Source organism: Equus quagga, chromosome 1 (genome assembly GCF_021613505.1).
Source record: "Equus quagga isolate Etosha38 chromosome 1, UCLA_HA_Equagga_1.0, whole genome shotgun sequence".
Classification (NCBI taxonomy): domain Eukaryota; kingdom Metazoa; phylum Chordata; class Mammalia; order Perissodactyla; family Equidae; genus Equus; species Equus quagga.
Genome location: NC_060267.1, coordinates 16,793,968 through 16,808,100, shown reverse-complemented (window position 1 = coordinate 16,808,100; position 14,133 = coordinate 16,793,968). Strand labels below are relative to the sequence as shown.

The window sequence follows — 14,133 nt, the reverse complement described above, 5'->3', positions numbered from 1 at the left end:
ATAAAAATGATAGTTGTATGCAAAGTGATAAGACAATGGATGTTTTTTCCTGGATTTTGCACACTTTTAGCAATGTTCTATTGATTTTACAATTTAAAATAAAAAACCCTGCAGCACGTGTCTAAGTTTGATGAGACGAATGATATCAAATCAGGAATAATGGTATATTTTCCTTAAAAAATATAACACAATAAGTGATTTTTTTTTTTAGGCAAACATCCCAAGCATACACATTCAAATGACTGGTGACCCTTTAGAAGGAGTCACCTGTGTGGTATTTCCATTGCTTAGAATAATTTTTTAACTGCCCTCTTGAACAATGTGAATTGAGCAGTTTTGGCAACAAAGATGGGAACACTGGGGCTGAGTACTTCCTTCAAGAGAAAAATAAGACTTTGCTTCATCATGTGGAGGGGTCCTGGGACATCCAGGTATTGGTGTCCTCAGACGCAGAATAACCAAGGCTGGTCTTGAGGCTTCTTGGACATGTTGTATTCAAAGATAATGATAAAGGCATTCTCTTTCTATTATTTCTTTTTCTTACTCCCTGCCTCCCCCTCTTTAGGTGTTCACTGGAATTTTCACAGCGGAAATGTTCCTGAAGCTCATAGCCATGGATCCCTACTATTATTTCCAAGAAGGTTGGAACATTTTTGACGGATTTATTGTCTCCCTCAGTTTAATGGAACTGAGTCTAGCAGACGTGGAGGGGCTTTCGGTGCTGCGATCTTTCCGATTGGTATTCCACATTCTTCCAATTTCTTTTTACGTTTCCCATCCTGCAGCTACTAGAAAAAGTTTTGCATAAGATGATCTGATGATTAAAATTAGCTCATATAGCTTAGCTATATTCTACTCCTAATTCCAGTTGGCTATTTATTAGATTAGCTACTAAAATCTTGACAACTTTTCTGCTAAATACCTAATGCAGAAGTTAGTTTTTAAAATCAGTCAACAGGGGCTGGCCCCGTGGCTCAGTGGTTAAGTTCATGCGCTCCGCTTTGGCGGCCCAGGGTTTCACCGGTTCGAATCCTGGGTGCGGACCTAGCACCGCTCATCAAGCCATGCTGAGGCAGCGTCCCACATGCCACAACTAAAATACACAACTATGTACTGGGAGGAAAACTATGTACTTTGGGAGAAAAAGGAAAAATTTTTTAAAAAATAAAATCAGTCAACAAACAGAAATCAATTTTAGGAAGTTCCTCAAAAAATAATGGTTAATCTAAAAGAGGAAGAAGAAGGACTCCCAAGAGCTAGTCTGAGGTCTAATGCGGGTTTGCTAGGGAGCCTATTTCTTTATCTGAACACCTCCCTGAAATGGCAAGAATTTCCCCTTGTTCGAAGATGGTTCTCCTTACTTCTTCTATCCTGGTGACCACCTCCAGAAAGTGAGAATAAAGTAATGTTTTTAAAAATTATACTGAGGGGCCGGCCCCCTGGCCGAGTGGTTAAGTTCGCACACTCTGCTTCCGCGGCCTGGGGTTTCGCCGGTTCAGATCCTGGGTGTGGACTTGGCACCACTCACGAGGCCATGCTGAGGCAGTGTCTCACATGGCACTGCCAGAGGCGCTTATAGCTAGAATATGCAACTATGTACTGAGGGGCACTGGGGAGAAGAAGAAGAAAAGAAAGGGAAAAAAAAAGAAGATTGGCAACAGATGTTAGCTCAGGCGCCAATCTTTAAAAAAAAATTGTATTGAAATTAGTTGAACATTGGCTTTGTTTTCCATATCATTAGCTAAAAAGGATTTTTTATTTAATGTATTTGAAGTTAATGCTTAAATTACTAAAATGACTCTGAAAGAATAGTTAATGATATCCTCAAAAAAGTTTTCCATGAGCATAGGCATAAGTGTTGTCTGATTGAGTCCCTTGGGAAGCTAAGTGACCTTGGGGCTGTCCCACTCAAACAAAACGTCAGAACTGGCTTAGGTTTTTGTCTCCTTCTTGGGAAAATACCTGAGCACTTGCAATGAAAAGGATTTAAGGTTTTTTCATCAGGATATTCAGCCTATCTAAGAAAGAGAATTGGAATAGAGTGAGATTGTTTGTACAACAGAGATTTCACTCAGTCCAAGTCACAAGAACATCTGCCAGGTTTCTGGAACCTCTGCTTACTAGTCTTTGGTTAGGATCCAGCCCACAGTAAACTTTTTGAGAATAATTCTTATTATCTAGAAAATGAGAAGAAGGATTAAGAGAAACTCTTAACATTCTTACTACATTAAAAGCCAGTCAGAGAGGGAAAAAAATCTGACTGACCCAGATATAGGTACAGAGCAACACCTGGTAAATCTTGAATTCTCAGGTAAGACTCAAGTTTTCAATAGGAAAAAAGTGTTCAGATCAGAGCTGTAGCCTTCTCCCAGAATTCCCATGACATCATGTTAGTTGTTAACTTATGACATCTGATGATGATCTCATTATTATCATTCCCTTCAAGGGCTTTATGCATTATAATTCTCGAGCTGTTAGCCAAGTCCTTGTAATCATTCGTTACAGAATATGAAAATTTCGTGTTTGACAGATAACAGAAGTTCTGTCCTCTGAACTGATATCAGTATAGTCCCTTTTCCTAAGATGCCTGATGTGTGAGGAGCTGTGGAGCTGCCTCTGCTGGCGAGCTGTGCTCTTCCTCCAGGTTGTTCCAAGCATATCACAAAGTTCAGATCAGCCATTGATTATTATTGGCAAGCAGAAAGAGAGATATTTAGAATTTTTAATTGCTTGCTTTTTTAAGGAGGCAGATGATTTATTTTCACTCTCCTTACCATACTGATCTTTTGGTTCACTACAAATCACATTTTCCTTGATATATCCCTTGAGAAGTCAAGGGAAACTCTGTAGGAAAAGGATATATTCATGTATGAGTTTTTAAAAAGTAGAGTGACCCAGGGACTAATGCAGGGACTGGAGGCGGTATTCTTGGCTCCTAGTTCTAAAGCTTTCACTTACTGGGAAACTAACCAGTCTTCCCTTATCTATGCCTCAGTTTCTCCCATTTTAGTCTAAGAAACTGTTAGAAAGTCCTGGGAATTTCCCAACAGCACTCAATAAATTTAAGCTGATCTTAGTAATTTTATATGTTTTATTCTAAGAAAATGGATTGAATATCATTTGGTTTTTGTTTGGGTTTTCTTTTTTTTTCCTTAGCTCCGAGTCTTCAAATTAGCCAAATCTTGGCCCACCCTGAACATGCTGATCAAGATTATTGGAAATTCAGTGGGTGCGCTGGGCAACCTGACCCTGGTGCTGGCCATTATTGTCTTCATCTTTGCTGTGGTGGGGATGCAGCTCTTCGGAAAGAGCTACAAAGAGTGTGTCTGCAAGATCAACCAGGACTGTGAACTCCCTCGCTGGCACATGAATGACTTTTTTCATTCCTTCCTCATTGTCTTTCGAGTGTTGTGTGGAGAGTGGATCGAGACCATGTGGGACTGCATGGAGGTGGCAGGCCAGGCCATGTGCCTCATTGTCTTCATGATGGTCATGGTTATTGGCAACTTGGTGGTTAGTACTAACTTGTGGATCTTTTTGTTTGTTGCCCTGAACATTTTACCCTTGACCCAGACACCCAGTCTGCTTAATCCTTCTACTACCTTCCATATCTGTGTAGGTTTTTATTCTTTCTTGGCCCAAGAACCCTGAGGTACAAATGAAGGAAAGGAGACAGCTATTTATAGAGGCCTACTGAGTCATTAGCCCCACAACCTGTCAACCCTTTTTCATAGTTATGGAAACAAAACTCAGCAAAGTTAAGTGACTTTCCCAAAGTCACACAGCTGGTAAATGTCAGGGCTTTTATCAGATCCTAGATTTCAGAGCCTGTGCTCTTCTACTGCAAAAGTTTCCTTCATCTGAACCAGAATTTCTCATCCTTGACACTGTTGACATTTTGGGCTACATAATTTTTTGTTCTGGGACTATCTTGTGCATTATAGGATATTTAGCAGCATCCTTGGCCTCAACCCTTTACTGACCAGTATTGACCCCTACTCCAAGTTATGACAACCAAAAATGTCTTCAGACATTGCCAGCTATCTCCTAGGAGGCACACTTGCCCTCCATTGAGAACCACTGATCTAAAGCATCTTAGGGTTTTATCTAATTTGTGTAAACGGCAAATCACTTTCTTGCTTTACTGTGATCGGTCCACCTGCTCTCTTCTGCCTCTGTCTACAGAACATTCACCAACAGAGATTTCAACACCTTGTTTCTCAAAGTGTGATCTGAGGGCTAGCAGCAACAAGATCTCTTGCGAGTGTGTTAGAAATGCAGAATCCTAGGCCCCAACCCCAAATTACTGAATCAGAATCTACATTTTTAACAAGATCCCCAGGTGATTCTTATGCACACTCAGATTTGAGAAGTATCCTTTGAGATCAGGCCAAATCCCACTTGTAAGAGTAGAGTAAGGAGGGCTGGAAGAAGGCAAACTCAGATGGTTCCTTGTAAGCTCATCCATATTAGTTCTCCTCCTTTTTCTGCCATAGAGAAACTTGCCAGTAGAGGGTTCCTGCTCACCAGCCTCTGAACCAGCCATGGCCACCCTCTTCTTTCATTTGACCTATAGAAATAGACACTTATGTTTCTTTAATGCCTCCCATTCTTCATTCCCAACCACCTTTCCCTCAGACCTAGTCCCTCCAGTCTTTCCTCTCCTTCAGTGAATACAGCTATTGCTACCACCGGTACACAGTGTGATCAACCTCTCCCAGCCCTGACCTCGCCCCCCTGTCTCCAGTCTCCTATTCTCAGTTGTCTCAAGGACATCTCCCCGCGACTGTCTGCAGATACCTGAACACGTGACAAAATCAAATATCATTTCTGCTTCTGACGACGCCTTTCCAGGTTCCCCTTTGCTCAGTCTTTCTGCCCATCTAGTCTCTAGGAATCTGTAACTGTCAGTCTCTTCTGACTCTTTTCCCTCCACTCCTGGTAAATATCTGATGTCTTTCATATGTCTTTCTTCAGAGTATTTCTGTACATACATCTTTCTTCATACTACTTCTAAGATCTGCTCATTCCCTTCCATTTCTGTAACCCATCCCTGCATCACAGTCACCCAAGTTTCACTCACTAAAAAGACCAAGCCCCAGGCCCTGCACCAGAGCTACTGAATCAGAATCTTTCAGGTGAGGCCAAGCGTCCCACCCCAGGAGGTTCCTATGCATGCTAAGGTCTGAGATTATTATAACCCAATCCAGACCCTTACCAACTCATGCAGGTAACAGCCTCCTAACTTCTGACACCCCCTCTGTAAGGAGCTAGTAGGAATGACTTTGTCAAATCTCTGTCATCATCTGTGATTCCTTTACTCAAGAACCAATAGTAGGGGAATGGCTCCGTGGCCGAGTGGTTAAGTTCATGCACTCTGCTGCAGTGGCCCATGGTTTCGTTGGTTCGGATCCTGGGCGCGGACAGGGCACCGCTCCTCAGGCCACGTTGAGGCGGCGTCCCACATCCCACAACTAGAAGGACCTGCAACTGAGATATACAACTATGTACGGGGGGTTTGGGAAGATAAAAAGCAGGAAAAAAAAAAAAAAGAACCAATAGTAGATCCAATTAAATAAAATTCAAATTCCTCAGCCTGGCCTTCAAAGCCCTCTCCAACTCACCCTCATTTTACCAACCATCTTCCTTTTTAATCCTACAAATGGCCCAAATAATCCACATACATGTAGTTCACATATTATTTCCATCCTTCCCCTCTGCACGTGCTATTAACTCCACCTAAAATGTATGCCTTACTCGTCTTCAGAAGTGTGACAAAGTAAGGGCCAAGAATAAATCAAGAAGTGAACACCTCTCCCACTTTTCAAAAGTAAGTCTTAATAAAAATAAATAAATTAATCTTAATACCCAATCTGGTAAAATAAGAAATTAATCAATCAATCAATAAAGCTTGTATCTGATGGCTTGACACTTTTAGATATATACCACAAAACACAAAAGTTGCCAACACTGTCTTGCTAAAGCTATTTTATTTTGATAAATGCTAGGGAAACTTAAAATAAGATAACATGAAATGTGTTTGAGTTCTACCGTCTTGATTTGTGGTATGAAAGTGCGGCTCTCCAGGCCTGATGGTTTTCTAACACGGTCCTCTAAGACGTCTACTGCTCACAAGCACATGGCCTCCATGCACTTTTCGATCCTCCCCAATAGTACATATCCTCCTTTTTGTTTATATTTTTGGAGAGTTTTCTTCCAAAATGAATACAGCCTTTGCTTTTTCTGATTATAAGAAGAGTAGTATATTTTGGGTACATATATGTGCCTGTAAAACTATAAAAGAATGGAGAAAAGAGGTGCTAAACTCCTTGTACTACAACCAAAATCAAACAAAATGTCTCCCTAGGGACCTGAGCATTTAAAACACTCTGTGGGTCACGCAGAATGCAATGCAAACTCTGAGTCTGTTAGATAAGTCTGTGGGCTTCCAGTTTACATCTAGTTTAGTGGGTAGCTTACCTAATACCATTCCATAGTCACTCTCTTTTCCTAATGCTACTGGTGCAGGTGCTGAACCTGTTTCTGGCCTTGCTCCTGAGCTCCTTCAGTGCAGACAATCTGGCAGCCACGGACGATGATGGGGAAATGAACAACCTACAAATCTCAGTCATCCGTATTAAGAAGGGTGTGGCGTGGATCAAACTGAAAGTACGTGCCTTCATGCAGGCCCACTTCAAGCAGCGTGAGGCAGATGAGGTGAAACCTTTGGACGAGCTGTATGAAAAGAAGGCCAACTGCATCGCCAACCACACTGGTGCAGACATCCACCGGAATGGTGACTTCCAGAAGAATGGCAATGGCACTACCAGTGGCATTGGCAGCAGCGTGGAGAAGTACATTATTGATGAGGACCACATGTCCTTCATCAACAATCCCAACCTGACCGTGCGGGTGCCCATTGCTGTAGGCGAGTCTGATTTTGAGAACCTCAACACAGAGGACGTTAGCAGCGAGTCGGATCCTGAAGGCAGCAAAGATGTAAGGTCCCAGCCTAGAAACCAGCCTTGATCCTGTGTGAGAACAAACAGGGCTCTGTCAGCCCCAGGGATTGGTCCGGCTGTGGGCTTGGTAGACAGATTCTGGAATAACCAGTTCACTTGGAGAACCGACACTACCACCCTGTGCCATTCTAGGCCTTCCCTAGACGACCTCGATGCCTGAGATGTTCCTAGATGTATCTCCGTTGCTTCTGGGTCATCTGAGTCAGAGGCTGGAGTGAATCCTCCAGGGTTTCCCTACCGTTAATCTGTCTGAGGTGCATCCCGGAGACCAGCCTGTAACCACATTTTGTTTAGGGTGGCTCACTGTCATCTATGAGTGGGTTTTAATATGATACTCCATCCTGATAGAGGTTTTGAGGGCCCTGTGAGAATTGCTTGCCCACCATGAGTTGGCTGGTGATGAATTTGTACTAGGAATTGTAGAGAAGAATTGTAGCTGGTGCATCATCCATACCAGAGGTAGAGCGGCCAGTGGAGAGTGGACGTGTTCCTGCAGAGTTCTTTGATCTCCCTTTTCTGTGTGTGTCTAGAAACTGGATGATACCAGCTCCTCTGAAGGAAGCACCATCGACATCAAACCAGAAGTCGAAGAAGTCCCTGTGGAACAGCCTGAGGAATACTTGGATCCAGACGCCTGCTTCACGGAAGGTGAAGGGGGGCGAGGCGAGGGCATGAGCGTGTGGCACTTGCACTGCTCACAGGTTTCTGCCGTGGTTAGTGGCTGGGTGGGGAAGGAGGGGCTCAGTGGCTGTCTTCCAGAACTTTGTTCCCACCTCATCATTTTGAGGGACATTTATGATTGTTTTCCTTCGTTGAGTCTTACCTATGACATGTTTCTGTTCTCACACTTTTCTTTGTCCATTTTCTCTTGGCATCAGCCCAGAAACTTCCTTTAGGAAGGCCTGTTGTGTCATGGCCTTGTCTGCCTCCTGACTACCCTTCTCTCCTCCCTCTCACTGCTTCTTTATAGGACATCTTCCCAACTCCAGAGGGCCTTGCCCTGCTAGCCTTGCAGCATAGCCTCAGCCCTGCGACCCTCTCCATTTCTGAATCAGACATTCTGATTCAGCCTCTGTTCCCCCAGCCGTGTGGTGGGGCAGCACCCGGTGGGGCCTGGGAGATGGCCCACCTCTCCTGGGAGAGAGGGCAGGTCTGGGCGGGGCATGGTCCCACGGTCTGACCTGCCTCTCCTGCTGGTGCCAGGTTGTGTCCAGCGATTCAAGTGCTGCCAGGTCAACATTGAAGAAGGGCTAGGCAAGTCATGGTGGATCCTGCGGAAAACCTGCTTCCTCATCGTGGAGCACAATTGGTTTGAGACCTTCATCATCTTCATGATTCTGCTCAGCAGTGGCGCCCTGGTGAGATCTAGGGGAGAGTGTGATGAAGGATTGGCTGGGGAAGGGTTTATAGGAACTAGTGAAAAAGGCTGGATGGGGCCAAGCCCAGTTTCTCTGAGAACACAGATTGGCCATGGACCCAAGGATAATGGTGTATTAAAGTGCTTTGGGTTGGTGTTTTGAGCCTTTGGGATTAGAATCCACACTTGTCCATATCCTGATTTTTAGACTCAGTATGACCACTCTCACGCCTAAGACCCCTTTTCATCAGGATTAGAATATGAACTACCAAGTGTCTTCACTGCTTGGTTTGCCAAGCAACTTCCTAAGATGAGCTTCCCTTTTTCACCTGACACCCAGATCTCTTGTTCTTTCCTTTCCAGTTGCCCAAGATAGGCAGGGGGCGGCGTCCCTCCGCCCACTGTCCCCTCTCACCCTGCTGGATTGGGAGAACCTGTGGCACCAGCAGATATTTAGAGTCAGATCTCTGGTGCAAAGGTTATATATGTTCATATGGTTGTAAGTGCTTATTCATCAGTGGGGCACACCAGGCACTGAACACACAGGCTCTTACCCTGCTAAAACAGATTATCTTGGCATTTGCTTCCATTTTTAGTGAGATTATAACTGAGAGGATGTGGGCAGGGTCTGGTATGAGGGAGCTGTTTCCTAGTTGGGTAGATTTGAGGACAGCAGGGACTAGAGACACCACACGTTTTTCTTCCTTTAGTTAAAGGAAAGGTGAAGAACGCAGAATTTTGAAATGTTTTTAAAGGAGGTGGGCACATTCATGTACGTGTGGAATCAAAGCTTAAACCAGAAGCAAAAAATAACAAGAGAGGAACCGGCCTGGTGGCATAGTGGTTAAGTTTGCACACTCATCTTTAGCAGCCCAGGGTTCGCAGGTTCAGATCCCAGGCGCGGACCTACACACTGCTGGATCTGGAGAACCCGTGGCATCAAGTCATGCTGTGGCAGCGTCCCACATACAAAATAGAAGAAGATTGGCACGGAAGTTAGCTCAGCAAGAATCTTCCTTAAGCAAAAGGGGGAAGATTGGCCATAGATGTTAGCTCAAGGCCAATCTTCTTCACCAAAAAAATAAATAATTTTTTTAAGAGGAAGATTGGCAACAGATGGTAGCTCAGGGCCAATCTTCCTCACAAAAAATTAATAATAAAAAATAACAAGGGAGAAACCCCAAATTCAGTGTTAAAGATCCCAACAGTGACTTGAGAAGTTTCACTGACCTGTGAGGGAGGAGAATAGGAGAAGCTGAGACAGGTAAAGAAGAACCCAAGGATGAAGAAGGCCAGGGGAGGTCAGGGGCAGGTTTATTCAGGAAAGCAGGACTCAAGCAGGAGGCAAAAAAGATGGCGTGGTAGCCTTGATGTGAGTGAAGGGGAGCCTGCCTGTCCTGCCTGCCTTTGGGTCATTTATTACATCCATGGGCCTTCACTCGGTGCTTCCCAAGGCGCTGGGGAGGCAGCCAAGATGTCAGCCTGGCCTCTGCCCTTGAGAACAGAGAGGATCAGACTCAGGCCAGTGACTGGAGAAAAGTGTTTTATTATTGTCGTCAGTATTACTCTTTAAATCTAGTAAACAAAAACCTAAAATAATGGAGATCGTGCCCCATCCTTTGATTCTTCTCTTTCTCATCTCCACAAAAAAGAATAAAGGCACCAGCGAAGCAAAAGTTTTGAACTTCCTGTACTGCTCACCTTTGACTGTTTTTATTTATCTTAGGGGAGACGGGATACTTGGCTCGGTACGTGAAGACCCTGTGCATAGTAAGCATGAGACTTAAGAATAGCAAAGTGAAGCCACAGCTAAAATATCCAAGAAAAGACTAGAATGTGGTTCTGATCAGGCCTCAGAGGGAGAGGATTAGAGTGCCAGTGACGTGAAGATTGGTGTTAGGCAGGTCACGTGTGCTGGGTTATAGCGTGGACTTCTAGAAGTAGAGGTGAGGAGGAACTTGACATGGAAGCTGTTGCTGTTTTCACTGAGCAGAGGAGATTTATTTGGACTAAGACCCTGAGAAGGACTGTGGACCCATGAGTTCTGTCCCCACTGCCCAAGGATGACACTAGAGCACCTGATGTCCACGTGCCTCCATTTGGAAGATGAGTCTGCAGGCAGCCCGATTCTCTCCTTCCTCCTGGAAGCATGCAGAACAGTCACCTCCTGTTGCACCTCCTATAACAGGGGACTTTTTTTCCACCTCCGGTTTTTTTTTTTCACACTTTAGGAATTCCCTCCTCTTAGCACCAAGCTTGTATAGTCCACTGCTCTGCATGTGGGAATGCTCAGACCTTCGTATCAGGGAATTTCCTCATTCAGGAATTCCAGAGAAAGAAAGTAGTACTAAGATCTTCTTGACCTGAGTGTCTCCCAGCCCTGTGACCCTCTACCTGTATCTGTGATGTCAGGAGCTAAAAGGAGAAAAGATTTTGTCCTATAAACATTCATAGTGTGGGCAAGGACATGGAGAAATTGAAACCCTCATGTGCTGCTGGTGGGAATGTAAAATGGAGTGACCACTTTGGAAAACAATTTGGCAGTTCCTCAAAAAATTAAACATAGAGTTACCATATGACCCAGCAATTCCACTGCTAGGGATATACCCTAGGGAAAGGAAAACTCATCCACAAATGTTCATAGCAGCATTATTCGCAATAGCCAAAGATACACAACTGTCCATCAACTGATGAAGGATAAACAAAATGTGGTAAAGCTATAATTGGAGTATTATTCATTAATAAAAAGAAATGAAGTACTGATGTTTGCTGTACCATGGGCCAACTTTATGCTAAATTAAAGAAGCCAGTCACAAAGGACCACGTAGCTTGTGATTCTATTTATGTGAAATGTCCAGAATAGACAAATCTGTAGAGATAGAAAGTAGATTAGTCGTTGCCTAGGGCTGGGGCAGGTAGCGAGGCTAGAGGGTGTGGGCTTTCCTTTTGGATAATGAAAATGTTCTAAAATTGACTGTGGTGCTGGATGTACAACTCTGTACTAAAAGCTATTGAATTGTACGCTTTAAATGGCTGAACTACATGGCATGTGAATTATATGTCAGTAAACTTTTTTTAAAGAGCCTTGTGTAGCCGGGGAGTAAAGTGAAAGAGACGGGAAGCTGGTGACAGGCCACCACAGGGGAGGCTGCCGGGAGGGCAGGGCTTCTGATGCTCTTGCTTAGCTGTGGGTGCTACAGACAGCTGCTGCCTCTCTTTCAGGCCTTCGAGGACATCTACATCGAGCAGAGAAAGACCATCCGCACCATCCTGGAGTACGCTGACAAAGTCTTCACCTACATCTTCATCCTGGAGATGCTCCTCAAGTGGACGGCCTATGGCTTCGTCAAGTTCTTCACCAACGCCTGGTGCTGGCTGGACTTCCTCATTGTGGCTGTACGTGTCCTGCTTTCTACTTCCCGCTCCTTCTAGCAGGAAAGCAAAACCAGGGGGTTTTCTTGCTCTAATGGGTGGAGTTGCGTGGGGCCCAGGGTGCAAGACAAGGTGTAGACTTCAGAGCAGCCGATCTTAGCCTTGGGAAGGGGAGCTCTGACGCCCCCGCCTTTGCTCCAGGGACTGACCAGGTGGCTCTGTACTCTGGCGGTTTGACTTGGAAGATTGAGAGGTTAGGAATGGGAAGTGGAATCGTTGGTGTCAAAGCCACTGTTCTTAGGCTGGGAACAGGAAGGTTCTTGCCCCAAACCAGCAGGATATGCTCTTTCTCCTTCCAGGAGAGGAGTGAGAGGAGGCAGTGGGTGCTGGTGGGGTGCACATGGGGGGATCTAGGGGTCTCTCCTGCTGCCATCCCCACAGACGCTTCTATCCAACTCAAGTCTTCATACCAGACTGATGTGAACGGGTCAGTTTGTCAGGGAGTGGGGCAGTTCACACCGAAATACAGTCCCCTTCTTGCCGCATACTGCCATTTGCACAGTGATGATCAAACGTAGGAAATCCTTTTTTCCTCCAGATTCCAAGACCATCTCCAAGGCATGGTGGCCATTGGCTCCCGGGGTCTTTTTCAGGTGGAAGCCGCGTTGTCTGTAACTGTTTCTCACCACACCAGCGCTTGTTCCTCGTTGGCTTTTCTCGCCGTGATCATTGTCTCCTATTCTGTGTAATAACTGAAGCTTTTTTATTCCAGCCAAACCAGCATTTGAAAGAAAGGGTGAATAGGAATTTGTGGGACCTGGGCCTGTGGAGAGCTCACTTCCTGCTGAGGGCGGAGAAGGGCCAAGAAGTGCAGTGTTTGGAGGCCGGGCCGGTACCTTGAGTGTATAGGTTTTGTGGGCTGTGGGTGAACTACCTGTGGAGTGCCTCTAGATCCAGAACAGAGCAGCCTGCAAGTCTCCCTCTCAGATGACAGGAGCCCAGCTCTCTGCCCCAGCAGTGATCTCTGCTCTGTAAACGCATTCCTTTCCCAACACGGTGTCTGCAATTTCCGAGGCGGATGACTCCTTCCAGGAGCTGTCACTGTGCTGCCATTTGCGTTCCCCATTTCAGAAAGCAAGCCTTGGAGAGGATGCCTAAATGAGGTGAGGAGTTTGCCCTCTTCCCCAAAGTGAACCCAATAGGGCCTGCCCCAGAGGGCACCAGGGTGAGACCCTTCTAGCCAGAGGCGTTAGCACTCCCTCCTTCAACCATTTCACAGACGGAAACATGAGCGCTGAGAATTAAGGAACGGACTTAGGATAAGGCCCAGAGAACTAAGTGCCCCTGGGCCGGCTCTCTTTCTTGGAGAACAGGGAAGTGCCATCGAGTCTTCATTCCCCTGTAGTTCCTCAGGACCGCTTGGAGTCAGGGAGGACGCCCATGGGAGTCCTAAAGCCCTTCATGGTCTGGACCTTCCCAGAACTCAGACAGATATATCTACCACCGCACTCCCAACGGCTCGGGAAGTGGTGATTTGGAAGAAATCTTCCCCACGTGGCTTTTGCCTCCACTGTCCCCCTAACCTGAACCACTCTCTTCCTCTTCTCTCTGGAGTGAGTGACCGCAGGATTCCGTCAGGTATCTCACATTCCCTTGGTGCCCAGACAAGCTGTGGAAAGCATTAACAGTCCTGCACATCACTGTTTATTTAGCAAACATTGTTATCACTTTGTATACTAGGTGGCAGGGAAATAAAAGCATGAGACAGGCATGTAGCCAACTGACAATAATCCATAAATCCCTCTAGTTTTGGGGAGTCCTGGATTCTTACATTGCTGTGGGGCCTGACAGTGGCTCCTGAGAACACCTCTGTACCAGTTATTGGTGAACAAATATAAATCAAACCCCATTCTCTGTCCCAGAAGCCACGGGAAGTCGCAGGGACAGGCGAGCGTGGTCCTGGCCTGGAGAGCTTACGCCATCTTGCAGGGCCGCTCAGGCCTGCTGCCAGGCTTATGGTAATCCAGCGTTCTGGGAACAAGGCTCTCCCAAGACCCTCGCTTCTCTTGACTTCTCTCGGACAGAACCGTGCGCTTAGTCTTCACGTATCAAATGTTTATTGAGCACCCACAGCACGCAGAGCCTTCTGCCAGGGGTTGTGGGGGATGCCAAGAGGAGAAGACATGGACGCTTCTCTCTAAGGGCCTGAGAAGATGAGACACATAACCACAGGTACACGTAACCACAGCGTGACACGAGTGTGCGAGTGGGGACAGCCCCAGTCCAGACCGTGAGTTGTGGAGGGAGAATAAGGCTAAGGCTGACACCTGGACAGCTAGAACTGTCAGAGGTTTCGCTGTCCTTTTGGGTTAAACATCTAGC

General features: G+C 45.7%; 1 protein-coding gene across 11 annotated transcripts in view; it reads left to right on the top strand.

The window, feature by feature from the left end:
* Nucleotides 1-14,133, top strand: part of SCN8A (sodium voltage-gated channel alpha subunit 8) — a 115,539-nt gene that overhangs the window by 80,442 nt on the left and 20,964 nt on the right. For all 11 annotated transcript variants that reach the window (XM_046664104.1, XM_046664077.1, XM_046664094.1 and 8 more), the window contains 6 exons: nt 566-739; nt 3,157-3,513; nt 6,529-6,999; nt 7,553-7,670; nt 8,226-8,380; nt 11,602-11,775. In XM_046664104.1, the coding sequence (XP_046520060.1) occupies nt 566-739; nt 3,157-3,513; nt 6,529-6,999; nt 7,553-7,670; nt 8,226-8,380; nt 11,602-11,775 (1,449 nt within the window). The remainder of the gene's footprint in view (nt 1-565; nt 740-3,156; nt 3,514-6,528; nt 7,000-7,552; nt 7,671-8,225; nt 8,381-11,601; nt 11,776-14,133) is intronic.